The 24,966-nt window shown below is 40.5% G+C and overlaps 1 protein-coding gene and 1 pseudogene across 6 annotated transcripts in view; both read right to left on the bottom strand.

Annotated features, from left to right (window-relative positions):
• The window catches only part of LOC129773218 (dual specificity calcium/calmodulin-dependent 3',5'-cyclic nucleotide phosphodiesterase 1A-like), a 544,686-nt gene that overhangs the window by 103,477 nt on the left and 416,243 nt on the right, over positions 1-24,966 (bottom strand). For all 6 annotated transcript variants that reach the window (XM_055776805.1, XM_055776809.1, XM_055776808.1 and 3 more), the window contains one exon: positions 14,763-15,135. In XM_055776805.1, the coding sequence (XP_055632780.1) occupies positions 14,763-15,135 (373 nt within the window). The remainder of the gene's footprint in view (positions 1-14,762; positions 15,136-24,966) is intronic.
• Positions 20,689-20,771, bottom strand: LOC129781028 (U4 spliceosomal RNA; annotated as a pseudogene).

The following is a 24,966-nucleotide window of genomic DNA, read 5'->3' as shown; positions in this document are numbered from 1 at the left end:
GTCGTTCAGAGATATTCCTGTGGAGGACTTGCATGACCCATCAAATACGACCCTACATTTTGTCGTTGTACTAGCTGGTTTAATCACTGGGTGGTGCGGTAAATAATAAGAACGGTTATCTTCTTCGATTGTGTCCACAGGACGCATGTGGTCAAGAGTTAAATATTCTTGCATGAAATTGGAATATAGTTCCTTGAGTTGAGTATATTTTGATAATCTTCTTGTTAGCAAATTGAATCTACGAAGAGCGGTGGATTTTGAGTCGCCAAGTTGACTCAACTTATTCTCCTTTATTGGGAGACGTACAACGAACCGTCCAGATTCAGTTCGTTCAGTGGTTGCAGAAAATAACTTCTCGCAAGCCACTTCTTCCTGAGATAGGCTTCGAGTTTCTTCGCAGCTTTCAAGCTCCCAAAATTTTGTGAGTTGATGTTCGAGCTCGGAGACTGTGCAATGCAAGGCAACACTGGAGGATTCAGTACCGCAATCTTTGATGGGTACTGGTCCACTGACTACCCAACCTAACACTGTATGCTGTAATATAGGTTGACTTCCTTCACGGTCGCCAAGAGAAAGTTGACCGTTGCATAATAGGCTATAAAATAGCTGTGCGCCTATAATCATATCGATTTTTTTAGGAGTTGCAAACCCAGGATCTGCTAATTGCAAATCGTGAGGAATATTCCAATGAGACTTGTTGATTTTCATAGCGGGAAGGTCATTTGTAATTTTGGGTAGAACACAGCAGTTCAAGGTGTGTCTAAACGATGAATTTCGGGAACTGAATGTAACGATTGCACAATGCGTGCTTCTCACAGAAGCTCCACCCATTCCGGTGATCATAGTTGATTGAGGGATGCGTTTCAATCTCAAAAGTTGAACGATATTTTCTGTTACAAAATTCGCCTCGGAACATGAATCCAATAACGCCCTGGCCATGGTTACTCTGCCCGATGGACCAGAAACTTTCACAACAGCAGTAGAGAGAAGAACGGTGGAACAAGATTTTTCAGGTGTACGGGTAGCGATTTCAGGTGTACGAGTAGCGGCCAAAACATTCGATGAACTAAGTCTGGCTGCTGTGGACTGGAAGTGCGACGGGCTTTCAGTTTCAATTTGGGATGGTGTTGAAAATTCTGTCGGTCGTGTGTAAGTAAAAGTGTCAGGTCGTTGTGGTTTGGTCACTGTCTGTCTAGGAATAGTGGTCGGTCTCGTCAGCGTCTGTAATTGTCGGTCGTCATTGGGGTGCAGTAAAGAATGATGTTTTTCATTGCACTTGCGACATGCCTTGGAGGGACAGTCACGGCTTAAGTGATTGGTTGCTAAACAGTTCCAACAAAGTTTATTTTGCCGAACGAATTCATGCTTCTGATCAATAGACATACGTTTGAATGTTTCACATTCGTAAATTCTGTGAGTCTTTGAACATACAATACATTTATGTGGGTTGAATGAAGTTGCAGTATGAGCAGCAGACACATGAAACCTTTCTTTGGGGATTGGATTCACTTGAACGCCATTGTTCACCGATAACAATACTCGAGCATGATCCTGTAGGAATAATATTAAATTTTCATACGTAGGCACATCATCTTTATTATTTCCCGTAGATTTTTCCCATTCTCGTAACGTAATTTTGTCTAATCGACTGCACATCATATGAACCAGTATAGAACTCCATGCCGCAGTTGGTTCTCCCAATGAATTAAGAATTTTAACATGACGCTCAATTTTATCGACGAGAGTTAGGATTGCATGTGGATTTTCCTTGTGAACAGGTTCAATACCAAAAAGAGCAGTAAGATGATTATGTATTAGGAAACGCTTATTATCATATCTATTGACTAAGATAGTCCATGCAATCTCATAATTATTCGCAGTGATTTTTATTGTATCCAACAATCTTTTGACCGGTCCGACAAGTGACGCCATTAGATAATGGAATTTATCTATGGGTGCTAAACCTTTGTTTCCATGGATCAGACTCTGATATGTGTCTCGAAAAGGGATCCAATTCTTAACATCTCTATCAAAAGTTGGCAAGTTAATTTTGGGCAACCGCACAACAGACGAAGAAAACGGTGTTAAACTTTCCGATGGCGGTTTATTCACTTTCTGTGATAATAAAAAGTCACATATTTCATAATACTTCGTTTCCATATCTCCACGCTCCTTCATATACTTCATTTTCTCTCCTTCTTCATCATTTTCATCCACAATTAATTCAACGGCAATTGATGCATTTATGTAACGTTCGAATAATGTTTCCAGTCTCGAAAGACGCAAATCAATTTTATCGCGATCATCTTCTGGGTTGTAATTTTGAACAAACTGATCGATGGCTAAAATCGACTTGGCAGTAACGTGGAGAACTTTCACATGCTCTCTCAATTGCGCCATTGTTACATAAATGTTAATATAATCGTGTCAATAATCCGTTTTTATTCAGTGTATTTTATCACAAATCATAAAAATGGTACACTTTACTCACCGCCTTTAGTGAGTAAGGCTTGCCGTCTCGTGCCGTCGCACACCAGTCCACGCCAATCCGCGCCAATCCGTGCCAATCCGTGATGATGGTCGTCGAGTCTTCGATGATATCCGGAACCACAAAACAACCTCCTTTTGGGCTTTGTTCCGACTTTCGGAATAATTTCACAAATTCACTGTTGCGCTTGTTAAGAGTTCAATGACCTTTGTTACTTTAACTTAGTGGCTCTTCAAAATGCCACTGTATTGTTCACATAACAATTTGCTATTGTTCGCATACCAATGTCTATTGTTCTTGAAACAATACTGTATTGTGTTCACTACATAATGCTTTTATTTCACTGACGCTATTGTCTATTGTGACGCAACAATAAACTATTGTTTTCTTGTCACAATGAACTATTGATTTTTCATGACAATGCCACACACAGTTTCCAATTATGCACAATGCCTTTTATGCCAAACCACGGCACTTGCAGCTTGAAATGCAGATGCGGTTGCAGATGACTTCCTTCGATGATCTCATCGACCAAAAAATCCGGTTCGAAGGACCAAAATGTTCGCTACGGAACGGGTGATTTCCGATCGCGGCTCCTTGCACGCGATGGTAAGATGAAGAAATCCCGGCGGTGGGTCAGCGACACAGGCTGAATCAAATCCTGGATGATGCTTGGAATTTCCTCGGATGGGGGCTGTTGCACAACTGCAACGATAACCAGTGGACTGTAGAAAACTTTACTTTTTACTCATTAGTCTTGAAAAAGACTTTTGTGTCGAGAAAGGCCTGGCAAGCTACACAATAGAAACACGTGTGTGACAATTCAACTATTTTATATTTCGATGTTCACTTTACAGAGTTTGGATGTGGAATGAAATTGTTCTCGATTGCGCTCCTCTATTTATACCAATTTGTGTTGGGGGGATTTATTTCGTCGATGATCGGATGTGATGTCTGTGTTGGGGAGATGGAACGGCTGGCGGTTGGTTGGTTCATTCCATCTATATTGCGTTGTACGCAACAACCACTTTTCAAATCAGGGCAATTTCAAGCTAAATTAGCCGAAAAACACATGATTTTGATGACAGATGACAACTGCCAAAAGGTATAATATTAACTATCATATAACTGATTGTCCTTGCGATCGATTTTTATAAGGGCATATACAAAATCAATGTCTCCTTCTTCAAGAATAAATCTTTACTCGAAACCCATAATTCTGATAGAATATAGTGCCACAATAAGTTATTAGAAAGTTAACAAATTTTATGGGAAACATAACACATTAAATCCAATTTTCAGGTAACCTGTTTATCAGGACCATGGAATCGTCTACGACGAGCTTCTAGGCTTCAACAGGCGGAGCGGAGTGATTGGAGTAGTTCACCAGTACAATGGTGTGGAATTTCTTGACAAAGGCTGGTTTGGGTTGGTGAAAACTCTCTGCTAACTCTAGATTTGAAAACATCTGTTCGGGTGGCTTCGGTTGATTGGAGAAACCAGCTCTTTCGTTTATTAGTCCTCTATATCAGTCGTTCCATGCCAAACCGATATTTTTTTCCCTGTTGCGTCCATTATTTTGAACTATTGTGGTATACCCCTTTTTTATACTACACTTCAAGCTTATCTACTACTTATTGATGAAGGAGTAGACTGAAAGCTATAACGTGATAGGTGCCAATCAGGAATAATCTGTTTGATAAAATTTATAATCCTGATTGGCGACGCAGACCAAGTTTCCTTGGGCTCCAGAATAGCTTTATCAAGGTGTTGAAGTCTGCGTCTAGTTAGAGCTCCGCAGTTACAGAGCAAATGTTCCGAGGTTTCGCTTTCGGCATTACAAAAGCGACAAATATCATCTAGTGCTAAACTTATGTTCTTAAGATGGTATTTACTCGGGCAGTGTCCTGTTACAAGACCAGTGAATGTGCTTAAGTCTTTCTTATTAAGGCTTAGCAGCTGTTGAGTAGTTTTAATACTCGGCGTAATAATTTTTTTCGCCTGTTCAAGTTTTGCAACCATCCAATAGGCTGTCACATCCCGATCTTCCCATTTTTTCAGCTCGCTTTTCAACACACAGTCGGAGAGTCCACAAAATGGTTCTGGACCAGTGAATGGTGAGCTTGAGCCGTTTCTGGCAAGTTCATCTGCTCGCTCGTTGCCCTCTATACCGCATTGACCAGGAATCCAGTACAATTGTATCGAACTTATCTGACTTAATTGCCGTAAAAGGGAAATGCATTCCCAGACAATTTTTAAAGAGTACTTGAAGGCATTTAGAGCTTTAAGTGCCGCTTGACTGTCAGAGAATATGCAGATGTTAGCATGTCTATACTTTCTTTTGAGGCAAACGTTTAGACATTCTATTATTGCAGCTATTTCTGCCTGAAAAACTGTTGGCCAGTTTCCCATCGCCACAGAGATTTTTGTTCTGGAACCATACACTCCAGCACCTGTTCTGATTCTCATTCCCGACCCATCAGTGTAGAACATGATTGAACCATTACGAACGTTGGGGCCACCTTCATCCCATACTGAGCGAGAATGTTCGATCACTCTGTATGGAATGTCATCATTTGTGCTAGTTTCCATCCAATCATTGTTCATCTCTGAGGCTGGTTCAATGGGTAAAAGATTCAAGATGCACAAGTGACCAGTTTTGTCCCCGTCTAGTATTTTTTTCCATCTTTTAAGCTTTAGAGCGCTTTTTTTTAGCCTCTAGCTGAACATAATGGTTCAAATGTACCAGGTGAAGGATAGCCTCCAATGCCTTTGAGGGTGTACTTCGCATTGCTCCAGTAATTACAACGCATGCTAGTCGTTGGAGTTTGTTTAGCTTTTTTGTAGCTACAGTCTCCTTAGTCTTTGGCCACCATACAAGTGAGGCATAGGTTATCCTAGGCCGCACAATTGTAGTGTAAACCCACATAACTATTTTTGGTTTAGGGCCCCATGTTCTTCCTATCATTTTAGAGCATGTCCATAGAGCTGAGTTGGCCTTGCTGATTATTGAATCTAAGTGCGCGTTCCAGTTTAATTTAGCATCTAGATTACACCTAGATATTTCACTGAAGCGCTGCTTTTTAGTTCCTCTCCCCCAAGATGGAGAGACTGCAGATGCAGTTTTTTCTTTTTGGGTGAACGGTATAGTTGTTGTTTTTGAGGGATTTATGCTCTGACCTTCTGTGATACACCAAGATTGTGTAAAGTTTAAGGCCATCTGCATTCTGCTCGATAACACGTCGTCAAACTTGCCTCGTACCATTATGACTAGATCATCGGCAAAGCCCACAACTTCGAATCTTTTTACCTCTAAACTTATCAGAAGGTCGTCAACTATAAGTGACCAAACCGATATAGTCCCTCACCCCTTTTTTTTGTTCTAAAAATGACTTTTTTTTCACTAGATCGATTTGCATGATCGACATATCAAAATGAAACTAATGAGCTAGTCTGCATTGAAAAAAATATTACACTTGCAAACAAATTGGATTTAGTTTTTGTATTTGTATTTATAGTTCACATGGCTTAGGATCCAGAAGCGCTATATTTTTTAAAATATTTTTTTCTTGGAAGCTGAGGTTTTTAAACATAACATATCCAAAAATCAGAGAAGCGTTTTTTTTTGTTTTTGAATAATGATTTTTCAAAGTCGACGTGTATTGGTTGCGCAGGTAGCTTAATGAAAAATATAACAGATGAACTAATTTTTTTTCCAAACCTGCCGTGTGCATAGTTAGAAACCATAAGATTGCCTTATCAAAATCTTGAATTTAATCAGAATGAATATCGATATGAAGTTCCTTTAGTCCGGGAAAGATTTATTACCTAAGTTAAATCTCATTAATTTATGAAAATACAACATTTATAGAGAACGCATTTGATTTTGTTGTCAGATTTTTTTTATTAAGTCTATGTAGCATCTGTGTGTGTATGTGCGCGTACATATCCAAGTGCGTTTATGTTTGTTGAAGATGACGTTGACTGCGACCGTTGACCGCCGACTTTTGTATTTGCATTCGTATGTGCCCTTTCTCCACACGCGTCGGAAGTCGAAACAAGATTATATTCTATATTCTGGAATCTACGTTCATCCATTTTTGACTAATCATAGAACAAAGTGTACTATAACAGTTTAATTTCAAACCAAATCTTCTATTTTCCAATATATTATCAAATTTTAATGTCACATTCTAAGACCACGAAATAATCCGTGATTAGATCACTTGAAATCCGAGTTAGCTCAATCATTGAACATTCTTTTACTCAAGCGTATCCAGGGTGTTTATATTTCTACACACAACTTATCTTTACTAGGTCGTATCATTTCACACGCTTATTGCTAAACATTTTTCATATCACACAAGTGTTGAAACCTTTACTAGAACACTTGTGTTCCCAAGCGTGGAAGTACTGACCCAATACAGTAAAACCTGTTTTTGTGCAGTTGTTTTTGTGCGATTTTTTCTGTACGGTTTTCTGTTCTTGTGCGGTTATTTTTGTTTGATTTTTTGCCACTACGAATATATCGAATTTCGTACCAACGAGAGTGTTTTAGCGGAGAGTGTTAATTCATTACTTCAATATGAAGAAAAAAGCTGCGGGAATTCATCGCATTTTGGTGGAAGTTTATGGTGACCATGCTCCAACTGAGCGAACGTGTAAGACGTGGTTTGCACGGTTCAATAGTGGTAATTTTGACTTGGAAGACGAAGAACGTCCGGTTCGCCAAAAAAGTATGAAGATGTAAACTTGGATGCTTCCCTCGATTAAGATCAGTCGCAAACGCAACAAGAACTTGCAGATACACTTAGAGTAGCTCAGCAAACCATAGCCGATCGTTTAAAAGCAATGGGAATGATCATTCGGTAATCGGTAGTCATTCGTATCGGATGTATTTATTGATAGCTCCTGCGGTGGTTAGAACGAAAACGTCCATCATCGTTCTTTCTTAAGTCGAAGTGGTTTCTTTTGTTGTGGTTTCTTTTCTTTCGCATCAGACTGTGTTAGAACAATTGAGTTGGTGAATTGAGTTAGCCAGTGGTGCGTTCCGTACACGAAAGCGAAAACGCGCCCCGACTGCGTGCACCGGACCACATACGTGAATAAGTGGAGTGCGCAAGCAAATCTAAGTCAACGAGAGGAGAAATTATTCCACAGCGAGCGCTGTAATCTTTTGTTCGTGCATCGGCATTGATTGCCCGTTCGACACCAATACACTGACGATAGTGTGGAGAGCGTGGTCAGCGGAAGCAGTCATTGAATCATACGCACTGTGTGCAAATTTAGGTATAGTCATAAAAAATTAATTATAAGATAGTTTTTTTTTTCATTATTTTTATTTCATTATTATTTTCTATATATTATATACAAAAATCATAATTAGAATTAAAGTTCCACGTAATGGCAGAGGGTGGTGGGGAGTCTCCTTATATGGAGATCTCCGACATGGAAACAAGTGACTCCTCCTTATGTATGAAAAAGGAAACAGGAAGAGCACTCAAACGCGATAACTCTTCCGGGGACGAGTCAACTCACCCTACTAAGCCCCCCTCGAAAAAACTCGCAAGTCTCCCTCCCCAACTTTCCGATTCTCCCACTCTCCCTCCTCAGCCCTCCAATACTCCCACTCTCCCTCCCCCTTCCTCGGTTTCGCTTCCTCCTTCTGATATTACCGTTACAACTCAATCCTCGTCCTCGTCTTCTCCCTCTGTTGTCTCCGCTCCACGTATCAGAGTCTATCCAGAAGATGCACCAGGAACTGGCCCGTGGGTTGTTTTCTTCCGGCCAAAACCAAATGGAAAAGGCCTTAACGTGATTCAGATCATGAAAGATCTGACCAGATACACTTCCGTAGAAGAAATTTTCAAGGTCAGACCGAACAAATTACGAGTTGTCGTGTCTGAACGGAAGGATGCAAACGAGATTGTTGCTGATAAGCATTTCATCCTCGAATATCGCGTATGGATTCCCTCCAATGACGTAGAAATCGGGGGGGTGATAACTGAAACGGGTCTGACGTGCGAAAAAATTAGAAGTGAAGGAGTTGGCAAGTTCAAAAAGCTCCCTTCGGCGGAAGTCATAATCTTGGACTGTCGCCAACTCGGTAAAGTCTCCCAAGAAAAGGAAATAACAAAATTCACGCCGTCCGACTCGTTTAGAGTAACTTTTGCTGGTTCCGCTCTCCCGGACTACGTTATGGTGGACAAATTAAGGCTACCGGTGCGACTCTTCGTGCCAAAGCCCATGACTTGCCAAAAATGCAAGTCAGTCGGCCACACTTCAGCTTATTGTGGCAACAAGGAGCGCTGTGCAACTTGCGGAGAGCAACATGTGGGCGAATCTTGCAGTGCGACTGAGCATAAGTGTCCATATTGTGGGGGGACTCCACATGTGCTCTCAGCTTGTGAAACTTACAAGAGTCGCTGGGAGAAACAGAAGCGCTCTTTAAAGGAACGCTCGAAGCGCACTTTTGCGGAAATTTTGAAGGGCGCTTCTCCAATGGCCCAACAACAACAACAATCAATATCGACACACAATACCTTTTCCACGTTGCCAGTTGACGAAATGGAAGCGGATACAGCTAGCGGGGGCACACCGTGTATTTTCAAAGGGAATCCCCGGCGCAAAAATGTGACCACTCCCAAATTTCAAGAACAAGTCCCACCGGTGAAAACCCCTGTTAGTTTGCCTAAAAAATCGAGTGCAGCGGACAAGCCAAATCAGGTTCCTCCTGGCTTCCGTGGGAATAGTTCACCTTCGAACGACCCAGCACTCGAGGGGACATCAAAAACCCAAACTGTCCCTATTTGTCCGTCCAGCTCAACTTCCCAATCGGGATTTATAAAGTTGACTGACCTTGTGGATCAAATCTTCACGTGTTTTAATGTTTCCGACTCCATCAGAACCATTGTCATCTCAATGCTTCCAGTATTAAAGACAATTCTGCAACAATTGATGCAAACATGGCCCCTCCTTGCAATGATTATCTCTCTTGATGTCTAATTCAAATAGAGAGGTCGGAGATATCACTGTTTTACAGTGGAATTGTCGTAGTCTTATACCTAAATTGGATACGTTCAAATTTTTAATTCATAACTTCAACTGTGATGTTTTTGCTCTGTCCGAAACTTGGCTCTCTTCTCAAAATGATCTCTCTTTCCACGATTTTAATATTATACGCTTGGACCGTGATGACAGATACGGAGGGGTGCTATTGGGGATCAATAAGTGCCACTCATTTTTTCGAATTGACCTTCCACCTATTGGAGGGATCGAAGCTGTTGCTTGTCATGCAAACATCAGAGGCAAAGACCTCTGTATTGTCAGCTTGTATTGGCCTCCGAGAGCTGCGGTTTGCCGCAAGCAACTTGCTGACATGTGCTCACTCCTTCCTGAGCCACGATTGATATTGGGAGACTTCAACTCTCACGGAACTGCCTGGGGGGAACAGTACGATGACAATCGTTCATTGTTGATATATGACCTTTGTAACAGCTTCAATATGACCGTTTTGAACACTGGGGAAACAACACGTGTACCTAAACCTCCTGCTAAACCAAGTGCTCTTGACCTCTCGCTTTGCTCGAATTCACTATCGTTAGATTGCAAGTGGAATGTAATCCAGGACCCCAACGGTAGTGATCACTTGCCAATCAAAATTTCCATCACCATTGGTTCGAATTCTTCTGAATCTATAAACATGGCATATGACCTCACAAGACACATTGACTGGAAAAAATATGCGGACGCGATTGCTCTAGCCATCAATTCCAGAGATGGTTTGCCTCCATTGGAGGAGTATAACTTCATTTCTCGTTTGATATATGACAGCGCGGTTCGCGCTCAAACGAAACCCATCCCAGGCTCCACTATTCGTCGAAGGCCTCCCAATCCATGGTGGGATAGCCAATGTTCCAAGCTTTATCAGGATAAATCGAATGCATTTAAAGCTTTTCGGAAACGTGGAACCCCTGAAAATTTTCAAACGTATTTAGCCCTTGAGAATCAGTTCAAAAATTTGATCAAAGGGAAAAAACGTGCTTATTGGCGAAATTTCGTGGGAGGTTTATCACGAGAAACGTCAATGAAAAAATTATGGAAAGTGGCTCGAAACATGAGAAATCGCTCTTCATCGAATGAAAGCGAGGAATATTCACATCGATGGATTTTTAATTTTGCACGGAAGGTTTGTCCTGATTCCGCACCTGTGCAAAAAAATGTTCGAGGTATACCACAAGATAGGTACGATCTTGATTCCGAGTTTTCGATGGTAGAATTCTCTCTTGATCTCCTTTCTTGTAACAATTCTGCTCCGGGATCGGATAGAATTAAGTTCAACTTGCTGAAAAATCTCCCTGATGTGGCGAAACATCGCTTGTTGAATTTATTCAATCAGTTTCTGGAGCATAATATTGTTCCAGATGATTGGAGACAAGTGCGAGTTATAGCTATTAAAAAACTCGGAAAACCCGCGTCCGACTTCAATTCGTACCGCCCAATAGCAATGCTGTCTTGTATACGGAAATTGTTGGAGAAAATGATCTTATTTCGCCTTGATCGTTGGGTTGAAACGAATGGCCTACTCTCAGATACACAATATGGGTTCCGCAGGGGCAAGGGGACGAATGATTGTCTTGCGTTGCTTTCTTCAGAAATTCAAATGGCTTACGCCGAAAAAAAACAAATGGCTTCAGTATTCTTGGACATAAAGGGGGCCTTTGATTCTGTTTCAATAGAGGTTTTGTCAGACAAATTACACTCTCGGGGTCTGCCGCCTCTATTGAATAATATGTTATATAACTTGCTTTGTGAGAAACATTTGAACTTTTCTCACGGAGATTCGGCAGTAAGTCGGGTCTCTTACATGGGACTCCCCCAGGGCTCATGTTTAAGCCCCCTTTTGTACAACTTCTACGTAAGCGACATTGACAATTGCCTTACACAAAATTGCAGCCTAAGACAACTTGCAGATGATGGAGTGGTGTCTGTCGTAGGATCAAACGAATCCGACCTGCAAGGACCCTTACAAGATACTTTGAACAATTTTTCAACCTGGGCCATTGGGCTAGGGATCGAATTCTCCACGGAGAAAACAGAGATGGTGGTTTTTTCTAGGAAGCATAGACCAGCAAAACCAAAGCTTCAACTTTTGGGTAAATCGATCACTCATGCTATGTCATTCAAGTATCTTGGGGTCTGGTTCGACTCCAAATGTACTTGGGGGGCCCATATTAGGTATCTGAGTAAAAAATGCCAACAAAGAATAAACTTTCTCCGTACAATTACCGGCACCTGGTGGGGAGCCCATCCCGAAGATCTTATAATGTTGTATCGAACAACTATTCTCTCAGTGATGGAGTATGGCAGTTTCTGTTTTCAATCAGTTGCCAAAACACACCTCATTAAACTTGAGCGAATTCAGTATCTTTGTCTCCGTATCGCGTTGGGATGTATGCCCTCAACGCATACCATGAGTCTCGAGGTTTTGGCAGGCCTACTCCCACTAAAAGATCGCTTCAATTTATTATCTCTTCGGTTCTTCATCCGGTGTAAGGTCATGAACCCATTGGTGATCGGAAATTTTGAGCAGCTGATCGAGCTAAATTTTCACTCCGGATTCATGAGTTCATATCATGAATTCATCTCCATGCAGGTTGATCCTTCTTCGTATATTCCCAACCGTGTTTGTTTCCCTGACTACATCAATTCCTCTGTGCATTTTGATCTGTCCATGAAGCAAGATATCCATGGATATTCAGATTACCAACGATCGAGGATCGCTCCAACGATCTTCGATGAAAAATATAGGGGTATCAATTGTGATAATATGTACTTTACTGATGGGTCCACTATAAATGAGTCCACAGGATTTGGAGTGTTCAACGAATTTTTTAGCACCTCACACAGTCTTCAGAATCCTTGCTCAGTGTATATTGCTGAATTGGCAGCAATTCATTGGGCGCTGGACAGCGTCGCCTCACGACCTGTTGAACACTATTACATTGTAACGGATAGTCTTAGCTCTGTCGAAGCTATCCGTTCAGTGAGGCCGGAAAAGCACTCGCCGTACTTCCTTGAGAGAATACGAGAAATTTTGAGTGCTTTATCCAGACGCTGTTATGTCATTACCTTTGTCTGGGTCCCTTCACATTGCTCCATTCCGGGTAATGAGAGGGCTGACTCATTAGCAAAGGTAGGTGCAATTGAAGGCGATATTTATCAGCGTCAAATCGCCTTCAATGAATTTTATTCTTTAGTCCGCAAAAATACCATCGCTAACTGGCAACGCAAGTGGAATGAAGATGAATTGGGCCGGTGGTTTCACTCGATTATCCCTAAGGTTAGCCTCAATCCGTGGTTCAAAAGTCTGGAATTGAGTCGGGACTTTATTCGCACCTTCTCCCGACTCATGTCCAATCACTGTTCGTTAGATGCACTACTCTTTCGTTTCAATCTTGCCAGCAGCAATCTCTGTGTTTGTGGCCAAGGTTATCGCGACATCGAGCACGTTGTTTGGTCGTGCGAGGTGTATCTGGTCGCCAGATCGAATTTAGAAAACTCCCTTCGGGCCCGAGGAAGACAGCCCAATGTGCCGGTGAGAGATGTGTTGGCTCGGTTAGACCTTGATTACATGTCCCATATATATGTTTTCCTTAAAGCTATCGATCTTCGTGTGTGATTGTCCCTATGTCCTTATACCCTCCTTTCCTTCCTTTGCGGGTAATTCGTCCCCTTGCTATAAATAGTAGAATAAGTTGAAATGTAAAAACACTATAGATATACAAACAGATTTAAGAATTGAGTGTTCATCAACATTGTTACAGTTTCCTTATACCCCATCCTTCTCCTAAAAATATGTCACCCTTCTAAACTCGAGTACACCGCGAGTAATCGGTTTTCCACCTTACTAACCATAGATGTAAGAAAATTGTTTATATATATATAGTTTTAAAATTATATTTAAGAATTCGGCTCCTTTAAACTTAAGTTACTGAGCCTGCAAAAATAAACGAATTAATAAAAAAAAAAAAAAATGGGAATGATCCGAAAGATAGGACATTGGGTGCCGTATGAATTGAAGCCACGAGACGTCGAACGCCGTTTTTTCACGTACGAACCACTGCTCCAACGGCATAAAAGAAAGATTTTTTTTGTATTGAATCGTTACTGGCGATGAAAAGTGGATCCATTAAGACAGTCCTAAACGTCGGGCAACGTATGGATACCCTGGCCATGCATCAACATCGACGGCTACGCGGAATATTCACAGCTAAAAGAAGGTTATGCTATTTATTTGGTGTGATCAGCTGGGTGTGGTGTACTATGAGCTGCTAAAACCGAATGAAACCATTACGGGGGCCTCTACCGACGACATGCGTTGCGTTTAAGTCTTTCACTGAAGCAAAAACGACCGCAATACTAGCAAAGACATGATAAAGTTATTTTGCAGCACGACAATGCTCGGCCGCGTGTCGCGAAACCGGTCAAAACATACTTGGAAACGCTGAAATCTTGCTTTGAATCGAATTTATTATCCAATAAAGTTACTCAAAATTGAATGAAATCGATATAAGTGGTAGCTAATAAATTAAGCTATCTTTTGGTGCAAAAACATTACCATATGGTTCCTGTCCAAAGACATGAAAAATTATCAAAGTTGCTGTTCGATGTTTCGAACACTTGGCCTAAAATGGGTTAACGAATATTCGGTTGAAGTTACATCTCTAGTTACTTTGCGATGGAATTTTTAGTAATAAAATTATTTTACAATGGAAGATCTCATATTTCTTCCAACCTACTGATGTTATTAAGTACTGAATATTTCCTCTTACATTCAAACCGACAGTTCATCCCTAATCAAATTATATGCGTACATATCCCATTTGGCCAGGTACTCAGCATTAATGCGATAAACTCTCGTGCTCGGTATGGGAACCTTCGAGAAAATAATTCATTATTAAATTGGGTAACACAGCAGACAGCATAAGTCTTTCTAATTCAATTATCGTCCGCTTGGGGATGCTGGTATGTACCACCCCCATAATAAGAAACAAATATTCCCTTCGGTTGTAAATCATTTAATTCCTCCGCTACACACTCACTTATTCTCTTTACAGCTTTGTTCATTAGTTTCGCGAGGTTCATAACTTAGACTAGTGAATTCAAGTTGACGGCACGGAATCCCACAGCCAATTCCCGGCAAGCCAGCACAGTTCCTCCCTGAGCATCGATAATACGCGACAATCATCGCAGTAACGCACAAGTAACATACCTTAGCGCGGCTTTATCACATGCATCTGGTGTATCGACCGCTGGTAGATTGTCTGTGGCCAAGTCAACACTGTCCAACTCATCGCCGGTGAGTGGAATGGAACGGTTCGCGACGACCACGGCGCTAGACGGCGGGGACTCGGGCCCGGATCCGTCCGTAGGTTGCATGCTCTCGAGCTCCCGGCTGAGCTGGCTGTTGACGTATGCGAGCTCACTCTCCGTCAGGGGCTGCTGGAAATCGTCCCCCTCCTGCTGCTGGTTTTGGTAGTCAGCGTCAGAGTCGAGAGGCTCCGACTGTTGGAACTGAGTTTGTTGAAGTATGTGCGTATTTTTCTTACTGTTGGTGCGTCTGACGATCGTCAGGCTGCCTTGCTCTGAAAATGAAGAGACATAAATCGAGTGGTTAGAAGATGAGTTTACTTTATGGAAGCTGAGAGGACACCGCACAGGGACAGGAGTGAACGAGCGAGAATATGCTTGAACCATCGAAATTTTCAGCTTCTGGGGGATGATAAACGCCCGAAGTACCATTGTGTTTTATGTGGATTTTTCATTTCGTTTATTGCCTTACTGGGTGACGAACGCCCCCTTTAGAGAGCATGTTTGATCGTACAAAATGTAGTCTATTCGGTTAAGCTTCACAGAACATGAGAGAAATACGTAATGCGATAATGGTTTGTTTACACTTTGGCTGATGGCATTAGAATGTAAGGGTACAGAACTCTTTTACTGAATGAAATGTACAAGTAGATCCATCGTATCGACGGAGTGTTAGATTATATTGAACACTCATGGTCTCTACAAAATTCAGTGCGTATTAAAGGTTTGCATTCTTCAAATCATAATAATAATATTTCATTACTTCATAGCAATTCTGTCCGTTTCATCCCTTCCTTAGTGTTTCCGCAACATTATTCATTTCTAAATGGAGGAAGCGGCAGCCAAACCGCATAAATTGTGATTGATGAGAATCGCAAAGCTTGTAGCTCTCCCGACATTGGGAATGTTTTTCCTCCTCGTAAGCTGTGCTTACAGTTTGCCAAATGAATAAATGAATATTTTGTTCATCCACCGAACGTAAACTGTGGTTTCCATAAAAAAGAGTAGCGAAATTCCGAGTGGTTTCTTTGGATTGGCTTAAATCAACCGAGATTTAAAGTGCACTTCATTACGCGAAAGTTTCCCCAGTGTAAAATGCATTTTTCATTAGTCAGTTCGGAGGAAAAAAAGCTTCCACGCAGAGGATCTACCGCGTTTCAGCTTTTCACTATCGGGAGTAAAGTTGCATCGTTATGGTTGCCATATTCTGTTGCTCATGGTACACACGAGCAGTTTAACTTTTAAAGCACACAGAGCTCGCGAGTGAATAAAAAAATGTGAACCGGTGCAGGGAAAAGAGCAAATGAAATGCATATGATATGGGGTTGTTTGATTTTGTAACTTTGAAATATTATATTCACTGGTAATCATTTTCCATTGAAAACCAAATAAAATTCATTGTGATGAAATATATTGATTTTTTTTTGGAAATGAATTTTTAATCAAATATTTGTTATCCATACAACATTTCTTACCTTTGCAGGGATGATACTTTCAGATGAGTGGTAAAACACGTTTTTGGAGACATTCTATCCGATAAATTTCGTCTTTTACATCCCCGATAGTGAAAAAAAAAGATGATTGCATGCCACATTGACAAATTGCGTGACAAACCTGCACATTCTTCCCGTATTTAAAATTTGATTACTCCGCGTTTGGAGCTTCTGTTTCTTGCTTTACGGTGTAAAATTGTGCCCCAGGAAGAGTTGTGTATTCGAGCTCAGCATTTAAGGTTATGTTCCAATGTTTCGAATACCGAAACGTGGCTCCGGAAAAATAAAACGAATGGTGTTTTTACTATCTGTTATATCAATATTTGTTTATCTATCTTTTAACAATACAACAAAACAAACAAAAATTGAACGGAAAAAAATATTCATAGTTAGAATAGTTACAAGCTAGCTAGCGTAACCGGGTGCCGTAGCGTAAGCCACTCGTGGCGGTTGACTTAGTTATTACCCCTCCAATCAAACCTTGTCAAATCTTTGTTTCATTTTTTGGTGAAATTTATTTTGATATTAGATGGATCGAACTAAAAATCACCAAATTCTCACGCCTCTCGACCAAACAGCAGCAAATTTCCTGAACACAAAATAAATATCAATACACATTAGACATTCATTTTCAATTGACTGCAAAGTCAATTCATTTGCCTCGTTGAAGCTCGCGTTGGTGACTGAATTTTCCACCGGTCAGCCGGAAAAGCTGGCTACAAAATAATTTTTAGAAAAGCTCTCTATCGTTGCATCAGCCATTTGTAAGCCAGGCGAAAAATTCATTATCGGAGCTCAACGTGTTAAGAATGTCTAACCCATCGGTGACTACGGTTTTTTTTTATAAATAATTTTAACTTTGAAGAGCCTCTCAAGAATTGCTATAAAAAACGCAAACAGTTAGTAACAGCTACAAACTAACTTTAAGATTTGATGGTGTTTTTGGAAGTCCCACGCATACGTACGAATATGTATATACGAATCAATCCAACTATATTACGTGAAGCATCGCGAACATACGTCATCCGTTATTTTGTTAGTATTTTAACTAATTGATAACAAATTGCGATCAAGAGAAGATCGTGAAAATCGATTACTAGAGTGTTTCGCCAATAAGGACCAAGACTTCTATGAGATAGGCATTATGAAGTTACATTTAAAAGGGCAACAAATTATGCAACAAAACGGTGCATATTTACCCTAAATCGGACCATCCTAAATATCTTAAATAAAATTTTGAATTTCACGCAAAAATAATAGATTACGAAAAATCACCCAAAGGGGGAGTAAAGGAAATCGGGGTTTCGAAAAAAAAATTTGTGATGCCAAATGTAATAAAATTGCATTACTCGTCGAGATTTACTGTTATTTAAAAAAAAAATTGTCGAAAAAATTTTTTTTTTGGCATTTGGTCGTTCCGTTCCGTCTGAAAAGTCAATTTTGAACAAAAAATTTTTATAAACCCCGATTTCCGGTGATTTTTCGGTTTTCAAAAAACTCAAATTTGAACGTCTGCAACACTAATAAATGAAGTTCAAATGAGCTAATATTTTGCATAGGGTATATTATCGCACAAATCACTTTTTGACACTTAAAACCATACGATTCGTCTCGTACTCCGAAAAAAAATTCCCAGAGTGTCGATTTTTGACATCTTTTTTTTGACGTAGGACTACGTCTTTCATTTCTATAACGGGGTGTAAAATCAAAGTTTCGAAAACGAAAGCGTTACGCCGGAGACCGAGATTTTGAGCGTTAATAGCTCCTAAACAACTGAACGAAATGGTATGATAATCACTTCATTCGAAAGATAAAATGTCTACGCGTTATATACTTGTTACTTTTTGATCCAAAAACTTGTTTCAATAGTCTTAAAATTGCTTTCAAAACAGGCTATTGAAATCACCAATCGTTATATAAGCGAGCGGCGCTCGGAAATCCACTCAGTTCTAATTGAACAGCGATTGGAGCATGTTGTCGCTGTTGCGGTGAAGCTCTTTATTTATCATGAAAGCGCGGATGAACGGTGTCACCAAGAGCCTGTTTGTGCACCCTAGGCCAGAAGGGAATCTATCAGGAGGAGAGTAATGCCACAAACGGTTCCCTGGGAAGACATCGCTACACACACATACACGCGCGGCTATTAACAGGTGGTGGAAATATCTAATGGTTGCTGGAAAATAATCTGCCAGTTCCCCTTGGAATTGAAAATTACATTCAAGCGAAAGAGTTTATTTTAATGTTTTCTATCCATAAAATATCCATATAATACATTTGGGTTTGTGATTTGTCAATCAAGTACAGTTAGCAGGTTAGCTTCTGAAGATTATTCTTCAGAACAAGGTTTTTCGTATCCTATATTGGATGAATAAAACCTTGTGCCTCCAACGTAACGCTCTCGTTTTCGAAGTTCCCCAAATATTCATTATTCATTCATTCAGAATGGATTGAGATTCAACTTCAAACAAATGATCTCTAAATCAACGATAGTCCTACGTCACCCTTGCGGTTATACCATAGATATAACCCACTTCCTGTTTTTTCGAGATGACACTAGATCTCGACGTTTCATGCAATTTTTGGACATTTGGCTTACATTTTTTTTCGAAAACCCCGATTTTCCTTTTTCGATTTTCAAATAAATCAAATTTCGACTGCTTAGCGCCACTCTCCCTTAAATCCGATTGAGCTGATATTTGGCATAGGGTGTTTTTTGGAGGTGATAAACATTTTGTATAGGGTAACTTTTTTAAATTTAAGGGTCGATTTTTTCCCATACATTCATTGGCACCCTAGTGTACAAGCACCGCAGATGCACCTCGCTCTGGAAGGCGAAAAGAGTCTACGAATCCAGAAATCGTAAAACAAAAACGATTGGTTTCAATTTAAATCCCGAGACTATTCAGACCATCTATATATAAAAAAATGGGTTTCTGTCTGATTCTTATGGACTCGGAAACTACTGAACCGATCGACATGAAAATAGATATGTAGGGGTTTTTGAGGCCGGGGAAGGTTTTCATGATAGTTTGAGACCCCTTCCCCCTCTCTAAGTGGGGGCTGCCATACAAATGAAAAACAAATTTCTGCATTACTCGAGAATTAATCAAGCAAACGAAACCAAATTTAGCATGTGAAAGTTTTAGGGTGCAATAAATGTTTTTACGGTGGTTAGATACTCCCTCCCCCTCTCTTAGGGGGGGGGGGGGTGTTCTCTGCCATACAAATGAAATTTCTGCATTACTTGAGAATTAATTAAGCAAACGAAACCAAATTAGACATATGGAGCTTTTAGGGTGCAATAAATGTTTCTATGCTGGTTAGACACTCCATCCCCCTCTTTAAAGGGGGACTGCCATACAAATGAAATACAAATTATTGCATTACTCGAGAATGAATCAAGCAAACGAAATCAAATTTGGCATGTGGAGGTTTTATGGGTAAGAGACATTTCTATGGTGGTCAGACATTCCACCCCCTTCTCTGAGGGGGGGACTGCCATACAAATGAAACACAAATTTCTGCATTACTCGAGAATTAATCAAGCAAACGAAACCAAATTTGGCAAGTGGAGGTTTTATGGGAAAGAGACATTTCTAAGGTGGTTCGACACTCCTCCCCCCTCTTTAAGGGGGTCTTCCATACAAATGAAACACAAATTTCTGCATATCTCAAGAACTAATCAAGCAAACGAAATCAAATTTGGCATGCAATAAATGTTTCTATGGTGGTTCGACACTCCTCTCCCTCTCTTAGGGTGGGCTGTCATACAAATGAAAAACTGCATAACTCGAAAACTAATCAAGCAAATGGAGCCAAATTTGGCATGTGAAGTTTTTAGGGGGCACGAAACGTTTCTATGGTGAATAGACACTTCTCCCCCCTCTCTAAGGGGAGAAGAGGGGAGGGGTCTGACGTTATTCTATAATATTTTCTGTATCAAACATTTATTCCATGTAACATGGTTGAAAAATCATGCAAATGGTTGAAAAATCTTGAACAAGAATTGTGTCTGAAAATAATCTGATATTATAATGACGAGTTTTGGTAGAAGTAATAGGAATTTTTTAGTAAAAGATAAATTCAACGGGGTCGATTAGAATATCAATCAATGAACAGTTCTGCGATTGGACTCATGAACTTGCGCTTAGTAAGAAAACGTGAATGTGTGAAGGTTTTGATAACAAAAAACAAATTTTGGGCGGGACGAAGTTTGCCGGGTCAGCTAGTGTAGTATATTTTTGAAGCCGCTATGTTGAAAAATGTCATAACAACTATGGATGGGTTATACCTATGCTATAACCGCAAGGTTGACGTAGGACTGCCATTGGCTTAGTAATCATTTTGTTTTTTTCAATTAGCAATAATCGCACCTCGGATGTTCCTCATTGAGTTCGATATCGCTGCTGCGCAGAGCTATGTTTTGTATGTATTGATTAAATCATTGATTGAACTAGTGAATGAATGAAACAATTTACGAATTCAATTACAAACAAATCCCAATGTAGGTCACTTCATGCATTATGGTAGTGGTTATCGCAGCGAATAGTTATCAACATTTTGCTTAATCATCTAACGGTATGCGTAGAAGTTGTACTCGCTTTTGTAGACCGTGTTAGCAAAATGAATTCCGGAGTGTGAAAATGCATGGGAGTATAATAGTACTTCCAAGATCTGCAATGCCGATTTTCCCAACTTATTGGTTTCGGAATCTGTGTTGGGAAAACTCATTTCGGTTTGCAAAAATGCAAGCGAATACAAAAGTACTCGCATCTTGCTTCTCATTTGCAATGCCAATTTCCCACGCTCCATGGTTTTGAAATCCGTGTTAGGAATATATTCCGATTTGCAGAAACGCAAACGAATAAAAAGTACCCACATATATTTTGCACATATTTTGTAATGCCAGTTTCCCCAGGCTCCATGGTTTTGAAGTCTGTGTTAGGGAAACATCCATTCATTCCAGCGATGGTACCTCAATCGTTGCGCAATCATTTTTTTTTTTTTTATCTTCGCTTATTTTTCGTCGGCCTATTTCCGCCACTTTAGTGCCAATCACCGACATCAGGGAGGCGACTCCACCTGTTCCTACCTATCAGACTCAACAACTCATGAGCCGGGCCAACTTCTTTTACTTCCGCTCCGAAGGAAGACGTAACCAGAGATTTTTCGCCTCAGAAAATCCCAACGACGCCAGCTGGGATTGAACCCAGGCCGATCGGATTGTGAGGCTGTTACGCTAACCATACAACCACTGGCGCCGTCATTTGCGCAATCATAACTGAGTGGATTTCCGAGCGACACTCACTTTTATACCAATTGGTGTGATTTCAATGATTTCAATAATTTTAAGGCTATTGAAACAAATTTTTGAATCAAAAAATTACAAGCATAGAACGCGTAGACATTTTATCTTTCGAATGAAGTGTTTATCATACTATTTCGTTCGGTTGTTTAGGAGCTATTAACGCTCAAAATCTCGTTCTCCGGCGTAACGCTTTCGTTTTCGAAACTTTGAACTTACACCCCAGTATAGAAATGAAAGACGTAGTCCTACGTCAAAAAATTATAGATTTTTTTATATTCGTATCGTTCTTTATGTCTGTATTTATGGACTGTGTATTGTACCTCGATGGATTCTCGTTCATATCACTTTTCCATTTTACATTGCATTTTAAATTATATATCATCGTAGTTTCGGGGGCCCATGAAACTTGATTTGAAAAGCCATCTGCATCAGCGGCTGGAAAGGCGATATTTCCATTACCAACGGGGTCATCAACCAGGACATATCGAATGCCGCCTTCATGGAGTGATATTGAACCACCGTCAACGGAACTTGAAGTAGACGCAAAAAAATTATGGATATCGAGTTCAAATGAATTGGCGTTCTGCGACGAGCTGAGTCGACGAGGCCGCTGTACAAATCTTAATGGCACGTGAAGCGGATTTTTGTTCGACCAAATTTTGATCGTTCCACCCTTCGAATCTTCAATCATAGGCTTAGCTCGAACGGTGGAGAATCAGGAAGTCACATTGTTAGAACATCGAACAGTGATGCCTTGCACGTGCCTTACTGATAACAAACGTCTACACTGCGGTGAGGAGGAATCAATCGTCGCTACTAATTAATTAGCAAATGTGGCTTCGCTTGGGACAACTGAGACCAGGAATCATGATTTCAGCAGAACAAACCAGAACCTACTTTATACCAGGCTGTGAATGAACGAAAACCATCGACAAACGGGAGGCTCGTTGGCCTGCGTGCGCTTTGAGTTACAGAAGGGGTCACATAGAAAACGATTTCGATGTTCAATGATGGTATTTGCGGAGGGGGGCAAATGTTTCGAAATGAGCTGAATGTCGGTTCGTTCTCTGGTTACTCACATAGAAACGGTACAATTTATGCAACATGCTAGTGTGGTAAAGCCGTCGCATAGCGAAGAGAAGCGCAGCACCTGACGCTAATAATCGTGAAGGCCTATGATCATAATAATGGTGAACGAATGAAAATATACAGGTCTGTTGTGAGTGGAATATCATCCGTGAACTACGTTGGTTTTAGCATGCGTGGGCAAATCGTGGGTATGGGTTTTTTTTTATTTTATTATATTTTCACTTCAATCAAAAATCGTTCAATTAGTAGTTCAACCCTGGAAACCCGAGTCTACATCTCCAGCAGCAAAACACAAATGGAATCGATCCACTAAATGTAGGTTCATAGTGCGGTGAAGAGACATCTCGGTCTTATCATTGAAAGACCATCATTAACCACTAACATGTAATATAAATGCTTGCGATACCCAGCCAATCACTTTTTCGATGTCAATATTCGCAATGCTTGCTGCACAGTGGCATAGTGGGACAGCACCCACCCCCACCCATACACACACACACACACCATGTGATAAACAACGTCAACTCTTCGTGGCATGCTGGTGCCTAGGCAATTGCAGGTGTTATCGAGATGCGAGCTGTGGGCCGGTGCAGACCGGTCGCAGTCAATTCTAGCTGATAACGAATAGCTGTAATGGGTTCCATCAACATTATCGTATATTTTAATTGCAACATGGTAAAAACTAATAGTTTGGGTCGATCCTTGCCGGGTCTCGTCGACCGTATGAGGCGGAGGATTGATGCGGTGACATTTCTCGTTTGTTCGTTGAGTTGGGAAAATGGGAAATGTTATTTCACTGGAAAAACGTGGCTTGTTTTTCGAACGGTTCCACGCAACCCACTGTTATTGTTTTCTGTCGTTAGTAGAGGTTTGGGGAATCATCACAGGTTATGTGTATCGCGAAATATCTTTTTGTGGCAGAGTGACGTTGTGGAACGAGAAGAGGGGTTATTCCAGCTAAAATTGACTCACGAGATATGCTCGAGAGTGGAAAGCTTTTTGCTTTCGAATATTTTTCCGACATTGAAGATAATGTTCTGTATAATTGGCTGACTTGCAGTAACTGACATGTTTGCAAGAGGAATCGATTGGATATGGTATCGAAAATCAATACAATGCTGTCCTGAGGGCAAATGGAATTGAGTTTCTGATTGACAATGACCAGAAATATCAACCCATTGTTCCAAAAATTAACTGCGGGGGTTAATAATGAAATTGTTTCCAAATTTGAAACGATACTTTGTCTCATACCGTATACTAGAATAGCAAAAATGGTTTTCACCCTATTATGATAACACCAGCAGCTGCGTTGAAGAAGGAATTTTCCAGCGGAGCACACCATCATGTAGCAAAATATTATCGAACAGCTGCACAAAATACAGCCTCCCGGTCGGCGAATCACGAACACTATTTTCGACCTGGACCTCGCTTGTAAGAGCGATGTTCCTCGAATCCACTGAAAATAACCTCAAATTATTATGAATTGTATTAGCTCGGCAGTAGTGGGACCATGCTGCGCGAACAAGCTTTTGGTGCTCCCGAGGTGCATCCATGCTGCATCGCATGTTCTAGAGGCTTTTTTCGAAAGTATTGCCATCAAACAACCTGTTTACGATGGCACCCACTGTTTCATATAATTAAGTATCCTTTCTTTCCTCTACAGATTCTTTGAAAGGTTGATATTAAAATAACAAGCAGTTCCTTTTTTGCAAAGTATGTTGTTGAAAAAAGGAAAAAATAATAAATAGTATCGTCTGCTGGAACGTGAAGGTATGAGAGAGTAAATTGAATCTTTAGTATAGTAGATACTTTTCTTCGTAAAGAAATGAAAGAAGTTCTAATTGAAAAAAGGATGGAAATGAGGAAGGAAAACAAACGTACCACTTTTCACTATTTAAAAAATCGGTAACAAATTTTCACCTCTCCATTCAATGTGAAGAACACAAAAAAAAAACATTCCAAAGTAGTATTTATTGTGTCACTTTCAATAGAACTTCCTTAAGTATTCTATGTCAAATAACAGGAACAAATGTGAATGTGAGTGATCCATTTTGCGTTGAAGTTGTTTTAAGTATTGAACATATCATATGTTTATTCATTTTCAGTTATCAACAGGTTAAATTAGAACCAATGACCGAGCTCGTGTATTCAATGAGCTCGACCGGTAAATGAATACACGAGCCAGGTTCAACTGCGACTGAAACCAAACGACCGAA

This window comes from Toxorhynchites rutilus, chromosome 3 (assembly GCF_029784135.1).
Source record: "Toxorhynchites rutilus septentrionalis strain SRP chromosome 3, ASM2978413v1, whole genome shotgun sequence".
Taxonomy (NCBI): domain Eukaryota; kingdom Metazoa; phylum Arthropoda; class Insecta; order Diptera; family Culicidae; genus Toxorhynchites; species Toxorhynchites rutilus.
Note: the sequence above shows the minus strand (reverse complement) of the source record. Positions and strands in the feature narration are given on the sequence as shown.